At 37.4% G+C, this 26,618-nt stretch overlaps 2 protein-coding genes across 5 annotated transcripts in view; one reads left to right on the top strand and one right to left on the bottom strand.

Annotated features, from left to right (window-relative positions):
* The window catches only part of LOC109433210 (pleckstrin homology domain-containing family G member 5), a 446,136-nt gene that overhangs the window by 395,998 nt on the left and 23,520 nt on the right, over window positions 1-26,618 (bottom strand). The window lies entirely within an intron of this gene.
* Window positions 5,507-23,329, top strand: LOC134292059 (protein snakeskin-like). The gene is made up of 4 exons (XM_062860758.1): window positions 5,507-5,684; window positions 5,779-5,923; window positions 15,709-16,035; window positions 22,714-23,329. The coding sequence occupies exons 2-4, from the start codon at window positions 5,873-5,875 to the stop codon at window positions 22,819-22,821; spliced, it is 486 nt and encodes a 161-aa protein (XP_062716742.1). The 5' UTR covers window positions 5,507-5,684; window positions 5,779-5,872; the 3' UTR covers window positions 22,822-23,329.

Here is a 26,618-nt window from a genome sequence, read left to right as displayed (position 1 = left end):
TTACGCATAGATTTTCAGCCAATTCCGATTATGAATGTTAATATTAGTTTATTATTGCATGTTGCATTGAATACGACACACATAGCTCTTATTATGGAAGAAGACAGGAATAACAAAAGCCGAACCGTCTCCCGAAGCCGCTATCGTGGTGAAGTGCATTCGTTTGACATTTTTGTTTCGAACAGTAGTTTGATTTCTTGTGTTGCGAATGTCGGATGCAAAGGAGGCCGAATATCGACGAAAAGGTTTAAATGACTATGATCTCTAACAAGACTGATCACGACTTATCGACAACCTGATGGAAAATAGGGTCAGACCACATTAGATTCCCGGTAGTGTTGCGGGTTCAGCTGTGGCTTCGAAAGTGGTTAGAAGTAAAAGTGAAGCAAACCCATTCATCCGATAAATAAAATCGCGGTGATTAGGTAAAGGTGAATAAATAGCAATAAAATATTCGCAGACCATAATTGGGACAACCGGTAGTGTCATGGTCCATGACTCATGGAATCAGATCCGGCTATCCCACCGGAAATTACCATATATAAAAATGAACCAAACCCATACATACGACACATCAGATCGCAGATTTTTTGATAATCTAATGAACGGTTAGCAAGAAAATAGCCTTAGATCACATTAGATGCTAGCTGTTGTGTAGCAGAACCAACATTCATGTGAAAAATTAAATCGTGGCTTTGTTTAATGGCCTGATAAACATTAGGTATGAACAACAGTGACGAATAGGTCTAAGTTCTCTTATATGAGAACAAAATATAGACAAAACTAAAGCGATATCATCAAATCGTACCATTTCAGATTCCTAAGGTGTAAATTTATAGCAGGATGGGTCAACGTTGAATGGAAAAATAAGAATTTGATCGTTGACGAAGATGGTGGCTGTTTAAGGAATTTTGAGCTCTAAAACTATGTAAAATAAGTGTATTTGGTATGGGAAATATGTTCGGAGTCCACCAGAGTATCCAAGATAGCGGTCCAAAGTCCAAGATAATGGCCCAGTATTCAAGTTAGTGCCTATTTTATAGGATTTTTAATTCTTGCATTCTGGGCATATTTTGCATGAAAATATGTCCAGAATTCAAAATTTGTAATCAGAAAACCTAAGCTGTGCGCTGTTTCACAAGGTCTGCAATATGACTATAGTTTGAATGGGGAAGAATGCCGGTCTTCGTCCAAAACTGGTAACCAGAAAATCATAAACGACATGCCAAAATTCAATACGGCGACTATTTTATGTAATTTAAGGTGCAGAATCCAAAAATGAATACCAGAACATCCAAGATGGTGTCTCAATGTTCAAGATGGCGGTTAGTTTAGTTGGGGTAGATATCCGGAGTCATACAATGACCGGAAAATCTAAAATGACGTTTCAAAATTTTGCGGCTTCATGACACTTATTTGGTTTGAGTTTTGGATCGTTGTCTTATATTTTCTGAATATTGGATGTTATGCTAATATAAAATGTATCCATATTGAGTAGATTTAGCAAGCAGTTTTCATTGTGTATTTATGTCAATGTCATTAACATGTCGCTCGAGTTTTGCTGAAAGGCTATTTTAAAGCACGAGAAAGGCACCATCACCACTAGGTGGATTAATTAGGGTTTTTCATTATAGAAAAACCCAGAAAATATGGAAACATCTTCCAAAAATTAGGGTTGTTATTGAAGAAATCAGGCCGATACAAATATTTATTTCACTTTTTGTCCCATCACTGTTTGGCTGGTCGAGGAAGGGGGATGAAAATAATTAAGTATTTAATTTGAACAATATTTGAAACACATCGGGTTTGTTGAACAATTTTTGGCAGGACCCGATATTTTTGTGAAATGGAGGCAAAAAATCCATTGTGGTATTTTTAGCGGGAATTCTACTAAAAGCTGCTAAAGAAAATTTAATCGGAAATCTATTATGAGTTCCTGGTGGAATTTTTGTTTTACTATGAATAGAATTATAAGTAAAATTTTATAATAATCTTTGGCGGACGAATTTTTAGTCAATTTTAACAAAATTGTTTGGAAAACTTTACTTATTTACTTACGCTCCACAAAAATCCACTGCGATTTTCATTAGGAACCTATGGATTTGGTTAGAGTTCTTCTTAAATTACACAATCAAGCCAGGAAGAAAAATTCGTCATGGATTTAATCGTATTGAAGAAAATCGGATCAGATCTCCGCCTAAATCCGACCCATGTTTCTTGCTTGTTCCTTAAAAAAAAAATTTTCAACAATTCTGGGGTTCGATTTGAATAATTTATAAGTTTGGTAAGCGAAATCAAACTCGAGTGAAGATCTACAATTCCTAAAGCTTTACTTTATTCTGATAGAAACACATGCAAATTTTTAAAAATAACACCAATAATTTTCGACAGAAATATACACGAATTTTCAGCAGAAACTTTTCGACACTATTCCATACCGTTTAAGATTTCATCCTGAATTCAGGTGAATATATTCTCATGTATTTTCGTTAAAATAACTTGTCAATTCACAAGAGTGATCAATTCTGCTTCTTTCTAATTTGAAGCACAATATTTCACATTCATCTTGAGACTAGAAGTACTTGTGATAAAAAATAAATCAAGATGTTTCTAGCACTACCATTTGAAGTAACATTTTGTGGGGGCCCGGGGCCATGCCCCCCTGGCCCCCCCTTAAATCCGGCCCTGCAGGAAGTTTCAGGAAGTTTCAGGAGCGTTTTGAGGAGTTTCAGAGATGATTCAGAGTTTTCCAGCGGGTTTCAGGGATTCCAGGAGTATTCTATAGGATTCCAATGAGTTCCTGGAGCGTTGAAAGGAGTGTTTCAGTTGGTTAAAATGGCATTTCATGGGATTGCAGGGACGTCTCAGGGTGTTTCAGTGGGTTTCAAGAGCGTTCCAAGGGGTTTAAAGAATTTCAGGGTGTTCCAGTGAGTTTCAGAAGTGTTTCAAGGGCTTTCAATGGGTTTCAGGCATGTTGCAGGGAATTTTTGGGGTGTTCTAGGGGTCTTCAAGGGGTTTATTTATTTATTGTCGAACGTCTCAGATATTCCTAATATGGCATACATCCTTCTATGTCACAAAAGTTCAACTTATTGGACGCGGTGGCTTAATTTCCCCTGTTGAAAGAAAAACAATACTATCGCACATACTGAATGCAATACAACCCAAGCAACCAAAAGTTCGGATAAAACAGCATGTTTGGGCTTAATCAGCTATTCGAAGGTAGATGAATAGCGTTCTATACAGCTCACTTTTTAAGTAGTTAACCGAACTTCAGTTCATAAAAAGTACACTTGTGCCGCTGAAAGGCACGCTATTCAGCTTAAAAATAAGCTTCCGTAAAATGAAAAAAAGGCGCTTAGTCATCAAAAGTAATTTTTGATTGAGAGACATTAGCATGTGTGGAATCCTTATTGACTAATATCTTGAAATACATTTTTGATGTTTTTTTACTTACTGAGACATAAACTCGGGTTCTCCTCGTTGAAAGCCGACGCCTTACCACTAAGGGGCTGTCCATAAACCACGTGGTCATTTTTTTGGGGCTTCTCAACCCCCAAATCCCCCCCCCCCCACCCCCGTGTGGTCATTTGTCCATACAAAATTTTTTTTTCGTCCATACAAAATGGTCATTGCCTGAAGCCGAAAGTTCGGAAGAAGTTTACGTGGAACTTTTTGTGAACTTACACAGTTTGACATTTTCAGTTTGTTTTGATCCACAGTTTAGGCAAGTGCAAAGCAATAAATTAGTGCCAGTGCCGGTAATTCTTAAAAGATTATAAGTTTTCAGTGACTATGATTGCGTCGAACACCGGTGTGCTAGCGCGACAAGTGAGACGGGATGGAAAACATCTGGCAAAACTGGAAGACTTTTGCCTTAGCCGAAAAGACTTCCGGCGGAACACTGGGTGGAGCTGTTGCTCGCTGAGAGGGCAGCCTTTGAGCCACACAATACGGATTCTTTGCATGGATTTCAAGTAAGTACGTTGAAATATAATAGTGAAACAAAGTGTACTTGTGAAAATAACACAAGCTGTGGCTGCTGAGCTCGATTGCCAAGTGATTTAATTGAATGTGAACTTCTCCCAAGCTCCGCTGTCTCCGAAGTTCATGTAAAGTTCACTTTTGGTACGGTTAATATTTATCAGAACTTTGAGTAGTAAGTTCAAAAAAAGTTCAAAACAAGTTCGGAGCGGAACATTTCAAGTTGTTGGTATATGTCCATTTGAACTGTATTTAAACTTTAGTGGCACGCAAACGTTCAACATGAGTTCGGTTAAAATTTGATTGAACTCTGCCCTAAAGTTCAAAGTAAGTTTTTTTCTGAACCTTTTTTCGACTTCAATGTCGTTTTGAAGAGAAGTCAAAAGCTTGTATATGTACTTCCAAGTTCATAAACAATACACTTATAACTTTTTGGAGAATCAAGTTCAACAAAACCGAAATTGAACCAAATTTGAACTTCTGAGTTCGTTCTTCAAGTGGAATCCGAACTTTTGGTTGCTTGGGAAGTGTATTCCAGAGGTTTTCAATGGGTTCAGGGACGTTTCAGGATGTTCCAGCAGGGATAAGGAAGTTTTAGGAGCGTTCCAGGGGCTTTTATGAGGTTTCAAGGGGGTTCTAGTGTTTTTTTTCTTTTTTCATTTTTCCCTATCCCGTCGTTGGGGGAAATTATGCCATTGTGTCCAATTAATTGAACTTGTGGGGGATATATCGCTGATGGAATGGAAAATGGAATTCAAGGGAAATCAAATTTAATGGTTAGTATGAGTAATGACTGAGCCTAAACTTCACTGGGTGTTTATGGACGGAATTATGCACGGAAAAACTAATGAAAACAAAATATTCAGTACTAACCGTTGAACAATTTGCGTACTACCCTAGTTGAACAACTAACAGTAATGATTTTAGATTTTTGAAGTATTTTACGAAAAGTTACAGCTAGTTGAGCATTTTCGAAAATTGAAAATTGTGCTTGTCCTGGTAGGTATGTTTTTTTATCTATTCCCTGTATGCTTTGAAAGGCAGTGTATGAAGATGAACTTTTAAGATTTAAGTATAAAATAATACATTATTAGTATTATTAAATAATACATTATTAAAACAAACTGTATCGTTGACAAAACCGGATTAGGTCCGTACTTTCATACACAATGTTCAATATTTTTTGCAACACACTGTATTGCTCCAAAGTATGCATTGCAATGAAAGGTCACAAATGTTGGTGAGTGACTGAAATTCCTCACCATAGTCAGCACCCAATTCTGAGTAATTTCAATGACTGTATCTTACTACTAAACATCGTGCAATTGATAACAAACCCATTCCACACACCTTGGAACACTTTTCAACAGATATCACCTCCAGCACTCCCAGGCGAGCATGTTCCACTGTTTTTTCACCGTTACCGATCAATGTTGGTTTCGACTATTCCACGACCACATGTACCCCCACAGTAGAGCTGGAGTCCCACCGCCAGTCTTATCTTATCGCGCCCACCTATCTGGTTCGCCATATTGCTGCAACCGCTGCTCGCGCTCAATGAGCAAGTGTCGAAAAGATAAGCCCAACCTGTTCGGAATACCTGCCTGCCGAAGGCAGAAGACTCACGGTTCAGAATCGATTTAATTGTCCATTGAGGCACACTCTTGTCGGGCGTGAAGTGAAGTCGGAGGTGGAAAAAGGTAGAACATTGTCCCTGTCATTGTTATCCCGGTTCTGGGATTAGGAGAACTATCCTAGTTTGTGGTAACTAACGTCATTCCTGATTTCCACCAGGTGCACCAACAGAAAACGGAAGTGCCTCTCACAGAGCATACGTCTAGTTGCCGGATAGGATTAGTATCGAAAGCAGCACCCACATCTGGACAAAATGGTGTCCGCCGAAACGATTGGTTCGATATTCATCAAAGTGTTCAAATTGGTAAGCCCAGGGGGATGAGAGTTTACTGGGTTCGTCGAACCAAAGTAGCGGAACGTGCTAAACGACGACGATCAAAAGGATGATGAAGCCCATTCTGGGGATGAGTCACCAAAGCGGGAGTTGTTTGATTTGAGTGATTTAGTTCAATGCCGTCACGTTGACTCAGTGGTTACGATTCCTGATTGTGACGATGGCAAGTATAGGATTGGCAAAAGGTTTTTGCGACAATTGATATTACTTATTCGACAATTGCGGCGTTCTACACCGAGAAATCATTATCATTCAAGAATTTACGCATTAATTAATTTCCAAATCTGTTTTCTGTTCTAATTGATTCAACCATATACTCATGCTGGTTTAACTATTTTGTTTAGTTGATTCAACCATAAATCCACTATTTGAAAGATCTACAGAAGCAGTCATAAGTTAGATATACAGAAACGTTAAAAACCATTCATTTTTGTTCGGAGATGTACTTCATCGACGACGAGGTCAGAGTGTCTGAATGTAAACAAACACCTACCGAGAGCGAGATTTTAAATCGCTATTTCCGGAGTGGTAGCAGAGTGGTGGAAGTCTTCATGCTACAAATTACTATGGGTGTAATGGGCGAAACCAAAGAGCCAGTATATTAATAATAATGATAACTTGTGTGTAAAATCAATCAGTGTATTTTACAGACGCATTGTTCGGACTGCACACTGAAACAGTGGATGACACTTTTCATTTGTGATGGTCCATCCAGAGTGTAGCAAACGCAATGATGTCGCAAATGATTTGACCAGGTAAGGAACTCCAACTCTGGCCGGTGGTGGTTGGGGAAACAAGACACACTGATGTGCTTCGGGTGCTGTAAATTTCCCAATCGGAACAGTAGTGGAAAGCACCATCCCCTCCTTCTAGGGTTGGAAACTGAATCTTATGAAGATTGCAACGATTGTCGGCGAAAAAGTACTAACGCTTGCCTCAAATGAGAGGCGCTTGAAAGTGGAAAAGTTTCACCATTATTGGCAAAAAGGGCGGTTCGGGACCCGATCGAGTGGTTTGGAGCTGGTTGAGCGGTGAATCAGTGTTCATGTGAAGAGGAAGAAGCAGGCGATAAGGTGCCTTATGAATTGTTATAAAATTGCTTCGTTTTTGCCACACCCAGATAACGGTTTGTGGCGAGTGAGGAGTTGCAAGAGAGTGGTAGAGCACTTGTTTGACTGTGTGGCTGCCTTGTGGAGGAAAATGAAAACGAGTGTTTGTTTATGTTTGAGTGATAACGAAAATATTTTATGTGATTCAGTTATCAGTTTACATAAGCATGAAGGATAGTGTTGAAATTAAGCTGGAAATGGGTTAGTCATCGAAGAAGTAATGCGTTTGATATAGATGTCTCGGTTACTTATGAGAATGTATCTACTAAAAGTTGTCTCAGGTCAAAACCAAATGGTTTTCAAGTTATGGAATGTTTTGCATATAATTAATCTGCAGCATGGCACATTTTAAATGCAGAATTTTCTCCAATGATTTAAGTAAGACTGTGCAATATTTCCAGCAATTTCTGGTTTATTTGTTAACGGGGATTTTAACCATTTTCTGGTCATTCATTCCAAACTTTCATGGCTTGCTTCTTGAAATTCAAGCATAAGTTTACAAAACCAAGATTTTTACATAAAATTCTACTTTTCATTAAGGACTACTTGAGGCACCCATGGGAATGATCTGTACAAAAAAATACCTAAATTTTAACTTTTCTGAAATGCTTAATATATGAGTTACTATGGAAACAGTGAACTTCAAAGTCCGTCTCCGTCTCCGTTCATGGATTTTGTTACATATAGGGTGTGTAGCAAAGTAAATCTTGATTTCTATTAAAGTTCTTCTAAGGATTTCACTTGGGATTCCTCCAGTGAGAGTTTACTTAACGATTCTAACAGCATTCTCATTGGAGATCGTCCAGATAAACACTCAGGTATTTATTCAAGACTCCTAAGAGAGATTTTCATTGAAATCAGGGAGCTCCTCCAACTCCTCCAACTGGAGTGCCTGCAGAGATTATTTCAGCAGATTCTCCTAGGATTTTTTTTAGAAATTTCTTAAAGGACCCATTCAGGAAATTCTCCAAAGATTTCTCCATGAAGTCCTCAAAAAAAATAAAAAAATCAGGTAGACTTTTTTTTTCTCAAGGCAGTGCTCCACAGATTTTTTTTTGGAAATTCTTTCAAAGTTTTTTTAGGAATTCTTTTAAGGTATCGTTCCGTTCTGAATATTTTTCCAAGGATTGCTTCGGAATTCCTCTATGCATTCTTACAAATAATTCTTCAATAAATACTTCAACAATTCTTCGCGAAATCATCAGGGATTCATCCAAAATTCCTCCAATGATTCCTGCAGGATTTTTTTAGAATATTATTTCAAGAAACTGTTAGAGAGTCCTCCAATGAATCAGTCACAAATTCCATCAAGGATTCTCTCAATAATTTCTTAAAGGATTCTTTTGAGTTATTGTTTAGCTTATCTTTCAGGAATATCTTCAGAAACCTCATCAAGAAATTAATTGAGGGGTAATTCCATTGATCTTTTGAAATATTTTTAGAAGAATTTTCTCAAGGGAATGTATTAGTATACCTTTACATATTTTCCAAGTGTTATTTTTAAAATCCCTGCAAGGATTTCCACAAACATTTATCAAATTATGTATTTCTGTAGAAATTCCTCGTACATGAATTTCTAAAAATATTCTCTGGAAATCTACCCAAAGATTCCTCTAAGAATGCCAATTAGTAGCAAGCATACCATTAGTAATTTCTACAAGAACAAACAATCATTCATTACGGATACCTTAAGGGATTGCACTAAGTAGTCTTACGGTACTTTTTTGAGGGATTTCTTCAGAAAATCTTCCAAAAATTATTCACGAGTTTCTCTAAAGATTCCTTCAAAAATCTCTCCAATGGTTCCTTTGGAAATTCCTACAATATTTTTTTCGTGAGTTCCTTCAATGGTTCCTTCAAAATTCCCTAGAATAATCTTTAAAAAAAAACTAAAAATTTCTTTAAAAATTCTCACATTGAGAAACTCCCATCTGGGAACTTTTAGGAATTTCTCTAAAGATTGACTTAGAAGTTCTCCCAGTGATTGTTTTGGCAACTTTTCCATGGATTTATTTTCTCTAAGTATTCCTTCAGGCAGGCCCTTGCACAGAAGTGGCGCCAAGGGCGGGGTTTTTCCTAGTTTCGGCAAAAGGTGGAGGGGCGCCTAGTGTATGAAGGGTGTGTAATGGGTTGAGTTAACCCCCAACCTCCCCCCCCCCCTTTTGTGCACGGGCTTGCCTTCAGGGATATACTCAAGGATACTTTTAAAAACTTCTCCAATGATTTTCTAAGTAATTCTTCCAAAGTTTTATTTTCAGAAACTCAATCAGCAGTAATTTTTTCGCGTTTTGCTTCAGAAACTCCTCCAAAGTTTCGCTCTTTTTCAAGAACTCTCCCAAACTCTCCAAATTTCTTCATGTATTCCTTTAGGGATTTATCCAAGAATTTATTAACCAACCCTTTTTTATCTGTATTAACGAGATTTTTAACCCTAGGCTAGTTCATCTCGGGACCCACGCTTTATTTCCCTTCCGAAGGAAGAACTCACATGTTGCGAGTGTGTCGGGAGTCGGATTCGATCCCAGGTCCTCGGCGTGATAGTCAAGTGTTCTAACCATCACACCAGGTCCGCTCCACCAACCAACAATACCTTTTAAAAATTTCTCCAAAGAATTCCTAAGTAATTTGTCAAAGTTTTTCTTCAGAAACTCCTCCAGCAGAAATTCCTTCAAGTTTTTCTTCACGAACTTCTCTAAGGCTTCTCTCAAAAAGTCCTCCAAAGATTTCAATTGAAAGTCCTCCATGGAATCACTCAGTATTGTTTCCAAGCATTCGAAGAGAAACTCCTCCAAAGGTTTCTTCAGGAATTTTGGATAGAGTTTAATTCAGGAACACATACACCAATTCCATGAAGACCTAAACTAAAGACTCATTTTGGAATTCCTTCGATAATCCTTATGGAAACTCCTACAAGGATTCCTTCAGGTATTTCTTCATGGAATACTAATGGATTTCTCTAACGGGGTCTTCATGAATTCCAAGCATTCTTCCTTCAAGAATCCCTTCTATTACCTGTTATTTTCTGAGTAAGCTCTTTTGGAAGCTCCTCTAATGATTCGTTTAGTAAATCTGTAAAGCATTGATTTAACAATTTCTTCAAGTATTCTTTTGAAAATCCTTCAAAAATTACGTTAAAAGTTATCAAAAGATTATTCAGGAATTCTGTTCCGGGTGACTCCAAGAATTTCTTCAAACATTTTCAAGTAACCCTTTAACATTGTTTTAATAATTTCTCCAGGGGCTACTTCAGAAAATCCTTCAAGTACTTTTCAGTATCTCTTCCAAGGATACCCTTTCCGGTTATCATCAAGAATTTGTTCAAGGATTCTTTCAGGCACTTCTTCTCTATATGTTTTCAAAAATACTCCGAGAATTTCTCCAAAGAATAGTTCTGTTTTTCATCCAATGGTTGATTCCGGATTTTTATCGAAGAGTTCCTTTCAAATTTCTTCAAGAATTCTACTTCTATATTCAACCTTGTATTCAACTTAACACCATTAAAGAGTTTCTAAGAAATTCCTCTAGTATTGCTTTAAAAATTCTTTAGCAGGATTGCAGCGGTAATTTCCTCATGTTTTTTTTTTCAGAAACTCCTTAAAGGCTTCTCTAAAGAATTCTTCTAAGGGTTTCTGCACGAATTTCTCTAGGAATTCCTTAAGGAATTCTTTCAAGGGTTTCTGTAGGGTATAAGTCACCGTCGAATGTTATATTTGTTGATTGTTGATAGTTTTGCTGCTACACACTATAGCCTCGATTTATAACGTTTCGACCTACTTTTCTTCAGCCATCATCAGATCTAAAATACACTTCTTTATTCAATAATTACCCCAATTAATGTTCAATCACCCACTTGTCTAAATCGATGCTCTCGCCACTGGTGTGGCTCTTTTATCAACCACCTTCTACTACATTTTTAACAACATTCTCGTTGGTTCGGCTTTAACGTTGTTTCTGTTCGTTCGATTATTACAACACATAGTAACACGATCGTAATTTAACCACTTGGCCGTTGTATGCCGAGTCTATACCACCACATTTGCGCTGCATATTCACGATTCAGTTTTATATGGAAGGCCTCCGCTATAGTTCTGCTCTTCTGGTTGTCGATCCTACTATTTCCGTGTTGTCGAAGTGAAAATTGTGTCCTTCTTCCAGGTGATGTTGAAAGACTGCTTCGGGTATTCCCTTATGAAATCATTCAGCATTTCTTTTTTCAAGCATTTTTTTGAGAAACTCTTCCAACAATTCCTTTTAGAAATTTTCCAACTATTTGTTCAGGAACCTCTCCACAAACCCCATGGAAGGATAGTTATTGTAAATATTCATAACGAAATTCCTACAAATATGTTTTCAGAAACTTTTGCAAGGATTCCTTTGGGTATTTCTCCAAGGTATATTAAGCGATTTTTTTTATGGCTTTTATTTTCAGGAATTCCAAATAATTCTTCTTCCAAGAATTCCTTCAGAAATTTCTTCAACTATTAACTCAGAAACATTTGAGTAAACTCTTTCGAGAACTCCTCAATTGATTCACTCTTTTAACAATATGTAAAAGGATTCTTTTGAAAATACTTCAGAAATTTCCTCAAAAATCATCCTAAAATGTATGAAATTTTTTCATACACAGATAAAATTAATGAGATTTACACGTCATGTAAACTTCATTTCAGTCATGTAAACTTAGTGTTATGATGGTTTACATGATATATCATGTAAATTTGTGTTATATGTCATGTAAACTCTCAGAGTCATGCTGAATTACATGACATATAATGGAAGTTTACATGATATTTCATGAACTTTACATGATATGTCATGTAAACTTCCGTGATATCCCACGCTCCAATTATGTGCATCATATGTCACAGAATTTTACACTTTTTTTTCGATCTGTGTAGAGTTGCCACAAGAATTTCTTCAACAAATTTTCAAGAATTTTTCCTGGAACTTTTTTAGTAAATTATTCAAGACTTTCTTCAGAAACTCTTCCAATGATTGCTTCTCTTGTTATCACTAGAAGTTTATCTAAGGATTCCTTCAGGCTTTTCTCCAAGTATTGCTCCAGGTATCTCAAAAGATTTCCTCCAAGGATATTTACACGAACTCCTCCAGAAATTCCTTTAGAAAGTACTACAAGGATGCTTAAAGAATATCTTCAATAAACCATACTTTTCTTTTCAAGCATTCGTTTAGAAACTACTTCAAAGATTCCGTCAATAATTCCTCCAAGGGTTTCTTCAGGAACTTTTCCACAAACTTCATGAAAATTTTTACCAAAGTCTAATTCCAGAATTCTTTCTTTTATTCTTTCATAAATTCTTGCAAGGACTCCTCCAGATACTTCTCCAAAGAAAACTTTGAGATTTCTTTGAGATTCCATCATGATTTCCTTCAAGTATTCACCTCCAAGAATCCCTTCAGGAATTTCTTCAACAATTTACTCAAATACCTTCTGCTCAAATATGAACGAGACTCGTTAAATAAAATACAAAAGGTTAATTATTCTTTAATTTTTTTTTATCTTTTACAAAATAATCTCATTTAGAGGCGTTGGGCATATGAAAACGTTTTTTACATTCCTTATAGAACTTTTCATATGCCTCTTTTGGTATCACATTGCGCTTTTTCTTCGAATTGTCTTCTATGACTACAACCATCTGAACAAGTTCACCACGAAGCGACAATTTGAGTTTGGGGAAGAGGAAAAAGTCACATGGTGCCATATCAGCTGAAAACAGCGTTTGAGGAACGATGTAGACTTTGTTTTTGGTCAAATAATCACGATCTAAACTTGATGTGTGAGCTGGTGCATTATCATGATGCAAAAATCATGACTTGTTGTCCCACAATTCTTTCTTTCAGAGACGAATATTCTCACGCAAACGCTTCATATCGCCCAAAATATATTCAGCATTGGCAGATTGATCTTCTGGAAGGAAGTCCGAGTGCACCACACCCTGGAATTTTCGATGATTTCTTCGTTTATTGATGTTGCTGGACGAAAATCATGAGGCAGACATTCAGCTGATGTAAGACCCTCTTTGTACGACTTTTACCAATCAAACACACGTGCACGCGATAGAGCAGATTCCCAATAAGCTTTCTGTCACATTTTCAATTAACCCGAAACATAAATTCTGTGGAAATAACAAACGAATTCTTTCCTGAACGTTTGGTGCTATAGTAAAATTCGAAAAACACATTGGAGGTTGACTTGTTTATAGTGCCGTAAAAAAATAACGTCACAACAGATCGTGCTCAAGTTTAACATGTAAACGTATAACAGTCCTATAAATCTACGAAAAAAAAATGTGACGATATGTCATCCGCGGACCATTTTAATCATAAAGTCTCGTTCATATTTGAGCAGAAGGTATTTTTGAGTAATCTCCTTTGGAAACTCCTCAAGTGATGCACTTAGTAAATCTTTAGAGGATTCCTCCAAAAAGTTTTTAAAGGATTTTTTTGAAAATCCTTCAGAAAATCTTCCAAAATTCCTCCAAAAATTATTCCAGAATTCTTCTTACAGCTGCTCCAACAATTTCTTTATCGATTTTTTTTAGAACTTTTCCTGTTACTTTTTCAGTGAATTCTTCAAGTATTTCTTCAGAAACTCCTCCAAGGATTCCCTCTCCAGTTAACACCAGGAGTTGATCAAAGGATTCTTTCAGGCATTTCTCAGAGTACTTCTCCAGAAATTTTTCAAAACTTTTCCAAGAATTGCTCCATAGATTCATACTGGAGTTCATTCAACAGTTACCTCAGGTATTCCTATCAAGATTTTTCTTGCAATTCTTTCAAAAATTCCAATTTGTAAACATGATATGCGGCATTTTGTTGACTGGGAAACAACCTTTCTGAAAACATTTGCGTTATCTGTCACAAACGTCACAAATATTCTTAAGTTTTGGATTCACTCGGCAAAACATCGCTATGCCCGAACTGTGCACTGGAAAATTCATATTTTTTCTGTCGCAAGCATTCTCAAGTTTACGATCGCAGAAACTTAAGTTGAGCCTGTAGATCTTCAAAATATCCATTCCAGAGGGATGATCTAGTACACTCAAACCATGCATCATAAAAATTCTACCACTGTTTATAGGATTTTTGTATCGCGAAGACTGTGTTCTGTGACCATTCATCGCGCATAAAATTTGGTTTAGCATTCTGGATTCGAGAGTACTTTAGAAGCCTTGGAACAGCTCTGAGATGGAAACTTCAACAGGTTATGATGGGAAGTGATACATTGATTGTTGAGTTTGTACTGATAACTGCTTATGAGTAGCAAATCGACGAAATGCTCATAAAGCATGTAGAATTTATGGAAAATACGCTGAAAAAAGCCACGAATTTTCAGCTAGCTTCAAAAGAGGGTCGGTACTAGAGATGCCATATATAAAAATGTATCTTCGGATACATCGAGATCCAGTCGAAACTTGCAATATCTTCGGATAGTATGTTTGTTCCGTACTTTCAGCCACAATTTTTTGTTTAGACTCAGTCGCTCAGTTATTCTGATAACCGCCCCGATCTCATCTACTAATTCTCTAAAGTGTTACTCTAGTGACTAAGTTTCGTCAAGTACATCTCCTAATTTCATCAGAATTCTTTTTAAAATACTTTAAATACTGTTTTAGTTTTTTTTTTATGAAATGCTTCAGAAACCCACAATCAATCCAGTGAATTCGTTACATGTTTCCCTAACCATTTCTCCAACCCATAAATCCAACGTTTGTTACTAAAAAAGCACCACGGCGAAGCTTTAATTCTTAATGTTCGCCTCTGGAGCTGAATAAAACAATTTATCAAAACATACATTATCCACCAACGCACAAATTACACCGACCATCCCACTTGGAGGCAGGTATCTACCCTGTTCATTCCAGTTAGTAGTCGACAGTCGACACGGGATAAAATTCCACCGTTCTGAAACAGGTACCGACTGACACTGATACACGATGCGAGCCCTTCATAAATTTCTTCGGAAAATGCAAACAATGTCTATTCAAACTTCACGGCGCACACAGGTTTGATGCTGCGAGGGGGTTCATCCCCAAATTTCCGCCGAAATTCTTAATTGTTTAAGCTCCCCGAAAAGTGTGAAAATTACAGATGAGAAATTGGCTCGGAATGCTTCATGGGTGTCTGACTTTCGCCGGAAAGGAAATGAACAACGCACGGTTTCAAATGCGTCCAGCTCCGGCTGTACGATCAAGCATCGAGGATTGTATTTAATTTTAATATTACCCTTCGACTCGGGGACCAGAAATGTAAATTACCAAGAAGTTTTGGTAAAAGTTGTATGCAAATTGTACCTTTATTTGTTAAAATATGCGTGAAACGGAGAAACAACTTTCCCAAGTCAACATCTTCCGGGGATAGTTGAATTGCGATCTCCGCATCAAGAAGTTTCAATTAACAATTTAATGTCTTTCATCAGTATTTTCAAGCGGTAAATTTATTCATGCTCGGAAGTCCAATAAACAGTCCACTGACTGCGCTCTCTCTATTAAACCATCGCATCGTCTTCGGATTATCACCTTCTTTTTCAAATTGCCACCATCATTGCGCGTCGTTAAGCACTAATCTAATTCTATTTGCACTTGCTCTATTCTCGCAACTGTCCCACCCCGCCCCCCTGAACAGGCACTGAACCTGGTGGTTCTCATCATCTACCGGACCGGTTACGGGGGTGACTTCCTCGGTGTCGGTGGCACATGGAACCTGAACGAGGAGAAAAATCCCGACGCGGAAATTGTGGCCTCCGGAGTGTTTGTCGGCTACTTCATCTACACCTCGGTGCAGCTGATTACGTTCTGCTTCGGTACGACCAAGCTGAAGCGCGAGCTATCGGACACAATCATGAACGTGGTCGGTACGTTCATGTGGGTCGCCGTCGGGGGCACCGCACTGCACTACTGGCACGGCTATCTGGCGGAACACGACTTCCAGCACATCACCTCGGAACGAACGGTAAGTGGAATTGGTCGGGGGTGGGCGGCCCACGCCATGGTCGATGCAGGTTGACGGTAAAAATTAATTGTGCATCAAAATTAAAAGCATTTGGAGTTTTGGGATACAGGCACTAAAGTAGGCATTACTCACTCTCATAAGCAACCACGGGAAAGAGAAAGCTGAAAGAGGGGACATTTGCCCCCTCTTTTATCAGGCACTTCCTCGTGTTTTTCAAGGAAAATGAATGACAAGACAGCCAGTGCTAGTGCATTCCCGAGCAGGAGAAAATAGCTAAAGAATACCAAACTCAGGTATGGAAAACGGAATACCTACAACCTGAATAAGGCATTAAGAAGCCCTGCATAAGAGGTAAAATACCTAAAATAATAACTGCCCAAGTAACCACTAGGCACTATTTTTCGCCTTCCGTGCTACATAGAACCGAAGTGCTCTATATTGGCCGAGTAATAGCCCTATAAGCTCAAAAAGGCAAATAATAGTGCAAATGGTTACTTGGGTGCTGGTCAGGTATGGTAATACCAACCCGGGAGCTTCTTGACAGTTGCCGAACAACGTCAGCGTACCTAAAAATTTTGGTCCGGGTGGTACTGTCAGATTCAAAGCGGCAAGCGCTACTTTTGAAAATGACGAAAAACAAGAATAAAAAACCGCACAGAACATATTAAAATATTAAACAAGAATCTTAATGTGTTGTTTCTGCTTCTCTGGCACAGGAAAATGCAATTTAAGTGCGGTATGATGAAATTGTTTACTAGAAGTGAAAATTATATCTATAAAACGGCTGAAGGCAAAATAGTTGACTTTCATACTATTAATCAGAAACTCATGTTTTTCTTTGGTGCGGTTATTATGCACATGCCAGTAATAAATTACTACTTATGCTAACATTTTACAGCTGCATATCTTGTGGCAAATCCAAAATGGAAGTTAAAAATTATCAGATCAGATTTTTTTTTTCACTTTGATCCTCGGTTTAACCGTTATGTGGCCGGCAAACTTTTTGCTTTTTTCTACACCGTGTATTTCAAATGGGTGCTGGGTACCCGGGTACCCTGCCGGCCACATAAGGGTTAATCTAGCATGCGCAGTTACTAATTAATATGCAAAACCGTTTAAACAAGTGCTTCTGTTACATTTCTTACAGCATCAAATCAAAATGATTTGAATTTAATTAACACTAATTTTTGCGCCTCTGTTGAATAGGTCCTTTTGATACGAAACGCTAGCCTCTTGTTGGCATCCACTCACCACGAAACAAAAAGATATTTTCGCATGGATAAAAAATGTTGCGTCAGTGAAGGATGGACCCGTTGTTTACGTACAGTAGCGACATCTGCGATTTGCAAGTAGGTACGCGAAACTGAGCTCATCTGTCAAGTAGTGGGGGGGTTGGGTAATACCTAAAAAATAATTATTTTTTTTATATATTATAATCGGCGATTTATTGAATAATACCTCAAACAGTCCTCTACACCTAACCAATAACTCGTTGAGGTGTTTTATCAATACCTACAAAATACCAAAATAAGTTATTTTTAATACCTAGCTAACCGACCAATACCTTGTCTTGGTATAATATCTCACTTTGGTATGCTGTAGTTATGTGTCAGTTATTCGTTCCTGCTCGGGTACTGGTACTAATCAGATGCCATAACAAAAATATGCTTAGATTTCTTCATTTTTGGTTTTTATTTTTCAATTAGGCCGATGCAAAAATTCAATTTGTTTTACGTCACCAAAAACGCCCCTCATCCTTTCCAAAAATCTCAAAATATTTAAGGGACGAACAAAAAAAATGGCAGCCTATCCCAAGTAACATTTTGCAGTTAAATAGACTAGAAGAGGTTCTTAGAGCCATCATAAAACCGGAATAAAGAATATTGGGTTTTAAGACGGTTCTTAAAACCTCTCCAGGACAAATTGGCCATAAAAATGTTACTTTGGATGACTCTATTTTCAATAGAAAAAGTGTTTTCAAGCATCAATTTTTTAATTATGTATCGAATTTTTTTTTTCAAAAGTGGGTACAATATTGATTTTCAAGAGTTATTTTTCTTTTTTTTTGTTACCTGTTTATTTTTGCCACACCTCCCCCCCCTCCAGTACCCGATGAGAGGTCTCGGACATAAAAGAGAAATAATATTTGTATCGGCCTATCGGAGCAATATTTTCAAAATCGCTTCCATACTCAATAAGAGGAAAAATTAAGGTATCTAGAGATTTTTTTATCTTTATTTCCGAGGCTTTTAGCCCAGCCTTGTTCATTTCGGGAACCACGGCTTTACTTCCCTCCCAATATACGACTCACATTTTGTGAACATGTATGTAAGACGTGAGATTCGATCTCAGGTGTTTGACGTGATAATCACAGGCCTTAACCATACTGAGGGTGGCAGGTTTGATTTCTGGTCGGCAACTAGAAGGCACATAATGTTGCTGATTGACGAATTGAGAGATGAATTTGTGCACCGAGCTCTCGATGCATTCTAAATAAGATATAGACTGATCGGTGGCTTGGAATGCGGAGTGCATGATTAAGTCCTGGCTTCATAAAAACAATTCGCTCTCACTTGTAGTCAGTGGGCACAAACGCGAGTGCATTGTGGATTGGCATCTAAGCCAAAAGAGAGATGGAATTTGAAAAATAGGAGTGTTAATGGTGTGATCTCAAAGTCAATTTGGCTTTCTATTCCGCAGAGTAGTTTGATTGTGCAATGCTTGTTCTGTGGCTTAGCTGGTTAAAGCGCAGGTCTAGTGAATACGGAGTTGTGGGTTCGGGTCCCGCCAGAACGCGGTTTTCTGTTCACAAAGTCGTCTTTCAATTTGACAATTATTTAGCAACATTCTGTGCCTTTTAATTAAAAGCTTCCAGTATTGCTCGGATATAAAAAAAACTAAAACACATAATGTAAACAAGTCTGAAATTTATACTATATTTATGCCGCTCTCTATTCCATATAAAACGCAGTAAGAATCAATGCTCAATGGATTAGGTAAATGGGGTACTGGCTGGAAAACAATAAGTATGTAACAGGAAAATTCAACCTGTTCATGAATGATTTTTAAAGCTATCGCAAATCTCTCATTTCGGAGAAACCACAAAATTTTGGTTTTGGAATAATTTCTAAATTTGAATACTAAGTCAAAAATATTCTACTTTGAAGTTGATCAGTCCGACAAAACGAATAGCTTTTCAAACAAATATATCTATCAAAATTAAAATTTTGATGTTTTTTCTGAAATGAAAATTTCACTTCATTTTAAAAAACGTTGATCAGGAATATCTTTTTTTTTTTCACAGTACATATTTCAAACTATTAGATAGGGAGACTCGAACCTACGAACTGAGCATTTTGTATGAAAAACAGTTAATGCACGCTCTATTTTGCACAGTACTATAAGGGGCTGTCCATAAACCACGTGGTCATGAGGGGGGGGGGGGGGGGGTTCGGCCAATGACCATTTTGTATGGACGAATAAAAAATTTTGTATGGACTAATGACCACGCGGGGGGGGGGGGGGGGGGGTGGTTGAGAAGTCCCAAAAAAAATGACCAAGTGGTTTATGGACAGCCCCTAAGTTCAGATGATCTGATGACACTGAAGTAGTGATTACAGATCAATCAAGCTTAAATTTTTATCAATATACTCGGTGCCCGACAAGTCTTGTTTAGTCTACTGCATTTTTGATGTTCCAAGCCCAACTCTCTGTTAAAAATGTATGAAAAAAATTGTTTTAAGGAATATTCAAACGGCTGCGCAGTCTTAAATACGAAAAACGAGGGTTATTGTTTGCCCGACGTTTCGACAATGTGTATTGAAGACTGTGTAGCCGTTTAAATCCCGCAGTAAAAATCTCAGTTGATCCGTAAAGAGATCTATTTTAAAAAATCCCAATTTATGTCGTGTTTTTTTTTTGCCTCATAAACCTTTTTTTCCGGAACACTTTGTCGGTCACTCCCTCTTTTGACTTATATCCCCAAAGTTGTTTAGTCTAAATTTTGATTTCCTCTTATAAATAGATCCAAGTGATCAAATTTCTTATCATATTTCCATGTTTTCTAAGGTTGGCTTAGTAAGTAACTTAAGATATTCAAAAGAGAATTTCATCAATAATTCCACCTAAAAATGTGCTAAATAGTATTCTCATTGAAAGCTTATTAGCCCGATCATATTCGCAAAGGGCTATTCATTCAATACGTCACGGTCCAAGGGGGGAGGGGTGTTTGTTAAAGTGTGACAAGCAATGTATTAAGTATAGGAAAAACCATTACCAAGGGAGGAGGAAGGGTCGAAAATTCCCAATTTTAGCATGACGTACTTAATGGATGCTCCCAAAGTGGAAGAATCCTGAATCAGAATTGGTTAAGAATTGTGTAGTGTAGTTTCTTATCCCATTTTATTTATTGTTTTGAAGAGGATATCTATATAGTCGAAATTATATTCTACTTATATTGTTATCATTCTGTATTATGTACATACAATAGTAGATAAACTTCCGGTTGGCTTGCTATAGAAAGCCGAAGCTCTCCAGTATGGATCTCCTTTGTCAGCCAACCGTTGACTAATAAGTTGGTTAGTTAAGTGAGCCCCGTGCGTTGTAAGTATTACATATCCAAACATGTCAATTTGCTTCCTTACCATTTCCAAAACATTGATATTTGTGGATTTTTCATTGACCCTAGACTGTAGTTTAGGGAAAACTCATCATGTAAAATAAATTCTCTCCCCATCACCCTAAAATTGGTGACATGAAGTCAAAACAAATTTTACACGTCAAAAACATCACAATAGAATACACCAAGATACAATAAGTGTGAAAATTTAGTGTAGATTGAAACATGTTCATGCATTCATTGTGTCCATATTTTTGGGACACCCTAATTTGTATTTCGCTACTATATTTTATTATATTAAAGATTTTGAATTCACACAGATATAGGGAAAACATTTACTTCGTCATATGCGCTGCTGTCCATCAGATCAGACGGAAAATAGCCAACCATTACAGTTATTTCGACTTACCCTTGCCAATGCATCATTGGATGAATGCAATACGATGTAGACTATCGATAAACCAGCCTCTATAGCACTGGAAATCGAATAATTACACTAAATTCCACGTTTCAATTTCACCCAATTAAGCGTTGACAATTTTTCTCGTTTTGCGTATGACGAAGGAAACTGCACCAAAGCAGCAGATAGTTGAAATATGCTTCATCATTCATTCAAGTCGCACACCACAAAAGTTCTGTCCCATTTCAAAGTTGGATTTCACTTCTGCAGAATGCAACAAAAGCTGTTCAATTAATCAGATAAATTATTTTTACACGTCGATAAAATATAAACACAGTAGTTTTCTTCGTCCAAGGAAGGATGCAAGTAAATGTGTGCGTGAATTTCATGTTTACAAAACATCTATGTTTCACAACTATGAACCGAGAACGATTTCTTCGTTGCACTGTGATTAAATTAAAACCCTGGGTATTGCCTATGAAATAATTTTCGTACATTCGCTCATCAACTCATCGAAGCTTTCTGCAAGTTTCGGAACGGTTTATCATTTTTTCAATTTTGTTACATACAGCTTTTGTGTGGGTTAGGAAATCGGTGAACTATTTTGCCAGATTTTTTTTTCTAGTTGTCCCTCTTCAAGCATTATGTTAAAATAATAGATGAGTTTCTTAAACGATATCTTGGAAAGCTGCGTTGTTTTTTTTAATTGCAAAAGTGCAACTTTTCTACAGGCTCAAAAGTCTTAAAGTTTAATTTTTCTTATGTAAAATTTTCCAAGAAAAAATCCTGAAAAATGTGTGTAGAAGTATAGAATAAACATTTCAAACAATTCTAATAGTAGTAATCATGAATTAGTCATCATACATCATCAACACATTCGGTGTTGAAGCGACGCCTGTAAGATAGGCATACATTTCCAAATTAAAAACAAACTGCACCTACTCTTCATGCATACGCACAACTGAGATGGATGGGTTTGTGGTTAATCAAAAATCATTAATTGACCACACGGAATGGTATTCCGAAACTGAGCACTTTGAGTAAGTCATCTCGTGTAGTTGGGTTTCAAATCATGAAAAACATCAGAACTGTGAATTCGCCACTATCATGAAAATTATTCAATAAATTTGATAGAAACTTCATTTTTGTAGGGGTTAGTTTATTTATAGTACTTTTTTTAATCACATTTTAAATGCTATTTCGATGGAATATTGTTGATTTCTTGATAGTTATTGAATTAACGAGGCTTAAGCGGTAAGCGTTTGGGTATTCGGCATGCCTTACGATATACACCATACACATGTAAAATAGTCTTTAGCAGAAGAAAGCTCTCAGTTAATAACCGTGGATGGGCTCGTAGAATACTATGCTGCGATGCTGGCTTTGTGACAGTTGGGACGTTACGCTGACTATATCATCATCGGATTTTCAAATGCCACCATTATCTGAAGAGGCCATCAAATGCCTTTCTTCACTAAACTGAAAACGGAACAAAGGTCTTTTCTCAATTGTCACAGTACGTCATACACCTACTCGAAAAAAAAAGATTGAATCTCACCTCCAAAGCACTTTGGCAATTAAACTTTGTCCAATTTTTCATTCCCTTCAACTCATCCCTTTCTTCTTCTTTTTATCCTTCTTCTCTCCCCCAAAACTCTAGGCCGGACTTGCCCTGGGATCGCTTTGCGTTGTGACCGGTGCCCTCTACCTGGCCGATTCGGTCCTGGCGTTCATCCACTACGCCAAGCACGAGAACAGCAAGTACTAAGAGGAGACTGTGGACTGCGGAAACGCGGTTGGTCCACAGGTGTGACTGGTCGGTTGTGAGCTTGAAATATTGCACCCGGTGCAATCAAGATTTTCCCCCAAAAAATGCGCTGGAAGTGTCCCCGTGTTGTAGTTAATGTTAAGCATAAGTAAGGTCCAAAAGAAGAGGAAAAACTGTCATATATCATAGGTACCGTAAGCTGTAAGAGTTTTAAAGATAAGAAGAGGCGAAACGTTTACCTACTTTATGCCTTTTTGCTTGGTGGGTGGCACAATTACCAAGACAAATGGCAAATAACGACATTTTCTGTAAGTATTCTACAAGTATAAATACATGTGTATAGGCGTAGCAGTAAGAAACCGTGAAAATGCAATGTGCCGAATTTCATGCGGAGAAAAGCAATAGACCCGGACAATTCAATGTAAAGAATAAAAGCCATATTGAACAAAGCTATATTTCAGGATAAAATCAGAATATCATTTACCAATAAACACCGTTTGATATAAAAGGCTTGTCATTTCTGTCCGAACATCCTAGTTCTATCTTATATTTTAAGAAATTCTGCAATTACAAATATTTTTCGCGAATGCTTGACTTGAATCTTGATCACTTTTGGTTATATGCTGACATTTCGTCTCCGTCATGTCTGTCTTTGCTGAATGTTTGTAATTTTTCAATTTCATTTCTATTGGCATTATGTAAATAGCGCTAAATTATAGGTGGTACAGTTCTAGATCATTGAAGGTTGTTTGCATTCCATCCGTGATAAAAACGGAAAGTGGCGTAATCGAGTGAAATTACGCTTTTTTATGCATATTTATTTGTTGAGTTGAGATGGATCAGTTGTGCGTTAAAAATCTCATAAATAAAGACATAAAAACATCTTTATTTAAGAACAAGGACACCAATTAATTGAAAGATTTTTTTTCCAATGTCTCTATTTCGGAAATTCTATGCAACTCAATAGTACTAAACTAGGAAGGCATTTCCAAAATATTCTGAATCCTCTGAAGTTGCTCCTCTCTGGTACAGTAAAAGCTCGATCATATTGGGACAGCATACAACATGGCCGGTATGAAAATTAGTTTCTGCGGCAAAGTTTCAATTTTCAATTTATAAGTAAGTGTAAACAATTTTTGTGTTTACAACTCTTAGTTTATGTAAATGTAAAATGTAAATTGTAAGCAAGGTGAAATTTATCACAATGCGCCAAAAGTGGAAACAATGAGCTGTGGTGTGTTGATTTGTGGTTCACAATAGTTCCTTTTAATATAATGAGTACCCGTAGACGGTAAGTGCAAGAGAGTGCTTTTGTTTAAGATGGATGTGTAGTGGGGCAATGTCAAAAATGACTTCGAGCATAGCCGTGCGATTTGAAGCGAACACTCCAGACATCGTCATTAAGCACATCCTTTAGAGATGGCCTTTTTCTGAAGATCATTCTCACTTCGCTCTTTTGCCTCCTCACAAGACAACCATAAACCTATATTGGTCGAAAAACCGTTGTGTAAATCCATTTGTTATACTTGGGCTTCAGACTCCAAGTTGTACCAAAGGTACGCTGGCATTGCCCACAGGCCATACTAGCTGGCTTGGTTCTGAACGCAGTGTGAGGTGTCCAGGAAAGCTTGGAATCAAGAATAACTCCAATGTACTTTACCTGTTCAGTCACGTCGATTCCAGAATCAAAGGAAAACAAAGGTCGAACGCCTTTACGGTTTCACCTAGAGGGTCTTGCCCGGGATTTCCCGGGACAAAAATACCGGAATATCCCGGGATCTGAAAAATCCCGAATCCCGGGAAATTTTTCCGAAAATCCCGGGATTTCCCGAAAACCAGAAAATAGCAATAATGTGTTCTACTAAAATATAACCTTTCACTTTGAATCTTCTTTATCAATGTAGCCTTTTTTCATCCAATTGTACCTACCAGAGTATAGTTTATATTTATCTACTGACATGAAGTTTTTGATGAAAATCCTAGTAAATATTCCAAACATTTTTTGGCAGAATATTTATCCATTCATTTTTCATTGTGGCGTTATATTACAAATAAAAAAAATCTGCAGGCAGAATATCTGAATGTGGAATTAAGGTGAAACATCAAGAAATCCCATTGCTATTTTGCATACAAACTTTAGAGGCACAAATCTGACGAACTAAGCATCGAATCAAGCCGCACTTGTTAAGCCTGGCTTTGCTCACTAGAGATGGTCGGGTTTCGGGTTTTCAAACCCGAAACCCGACTCGAACCCGAGCCCGACGGGTACGGGTCGGGTTCGGTCTTGGAAATTTAAAAAAAGCTCGGGTACGGGTCGGGTCCAGGTTTAAACAATTTCAAAATTCTCGGGTACGGGTCGGGTCGGGTTTGAATAATGTCGGGTTCAAGTCGGGTTTGGTACCAATGTAGATAAATCAGTATTCAGAAAAATGTTTTATTTGTTGTATCCGATACATTTTATGATTATTATTTAACTCGGGTTTCGGTTGGGTTTATTGGCAATTTTTTTTTCGGGTTCGGGTCGGGTTCGGGTTTGATCGACGAAAATTTTTCGGGTTCGGGTCGGGTCCGGGTTTGACGGAACAAAAAATTCTCGGGTACGGGTCGGGTCCGGGTTTTGAAATTGAAAATTGTTCGGGTACGGGTCGGGTTCGGGTCTGTAAAATCTGAAACCCGACCATCTCTATTGCTCACTTGCAAAAGGAGGCAGCTTTTCTAAATCGAGAGCGTTTGTTTACGAATTTTCAAGATCGGTGCTCTTGAAAACGTGAATAGGGGACCAAGACGGCCATTGTGACAGCCATGTTTGTATTCTCTAAAGTTTCTCCTTAAAGGATTTATTTTAAGGTATTACGAGATTGTTCTGGTAGCATTCCTGGAATTGATGGCCATGTTCAACATTGTTAGTGGCGTATTTGTTATACATTTTTCAGAAAATACGTGAAATATGTAAACTTTTGCAAAGTTTCTTACAGTTTATTTAAAGGAAAAAACAGCATACCATTTACAGATTTTCGGCAGAAATAACAAAGAGAAACAGAGCAATGTGTATAATATTGCTGAGGTAAAAGCACAACCTAGCAGAGAGACCTAAACATTTTTCGGCTGAACTTTGTCAGCACTCCAGAGAATCGTGCAATATCCCAGTGCAATAAAAAAAAAGCGAATCGTGCAATAAATGTAATACCATAAAATTAGAATAATTAAAAATAAAAACCACAAAGAAACATCTAAAGAAATAGCTAAAGATTGCAATCTTGCCAAATATATCGAAAAAATTATCAATGGAGTTTCGGGATAGAAATGTTGAAATGGAAATCATGAAGAGATTATTAAATGAATTTAATAAGACTATTTAAGGGATTTTTTGAAGATATTCATATCAATTCAAGCCTAACTTAACCAAACATCGTATGTAACATATGTAACCAAAAAATAGATTTAAAAAGATCACATGCGGCGCTGAATTTCGTTAAGGACAGACTTGTTAGAATCCCAAAATGGCCGCCACAATGGCCGACCTACTCACGATTTTGAGGGCACAAAACTCTTCGTAAACAAAACCGGTGCACCTGAGCTTCTCATTTTAAACTTATTACAAGTGAGCAAGAACAGAATAATAAATTGCATTGTTGTTTGAAGCTTGCTTTTTGAGATTTGTTCGTCTGAAATTTTGATGCACTGTTGAAGCGGGATTTCAAAACATTTGTCCTTAAGAACTACTTGTATCACAAACCTTTGGGGATGGTTTGTGTAAAAATACCCAAAATTTTCACGTTACTAAAATGCTCAATGTA

Source organism: Aedes albopictus, chromosome 3 (genome assembly GCF_035046485.1).
Source record: "Aedes albopictus strain Foshan chromosome 3, AalbF5, whole genome shotgun sequence".
Lineage (NCBI taxonomy): Eukaryota > Metazoa > Arthropoda > Insecta > Diptera > Culicidae > Aedes > Aedes albopictus.
Note: the sequence above shows the minus strand (reverse complement) of the source record. Positions and strands in the feature narration are given on the sequence as shown.

Bases quoted from the DNA above. Each gene is read 5' to 3' on its own strand.
- LOC134292059 (XM_062860758.1), top strand. From the start codon at position 5,873: ATGGTGTCCGCCGAAACGATTGGTTCGATATTCATCAAAGTGTTCAAA. The intron at 5,924-15,708 runs GTAAGCCCAGGG...CCCCCTGAACAG, and splicing joins TCATCAAAGTGTTCAAATTG to GCACTGAACCTGGTGGTTCT. The intron at 16,036-22,713 runs GTAAGTGGAATT...CCAAAACTCTAG, and splicing joins ACATCACCTCGGAACGAACG to GCCGGACTTGCCCTGGGATC.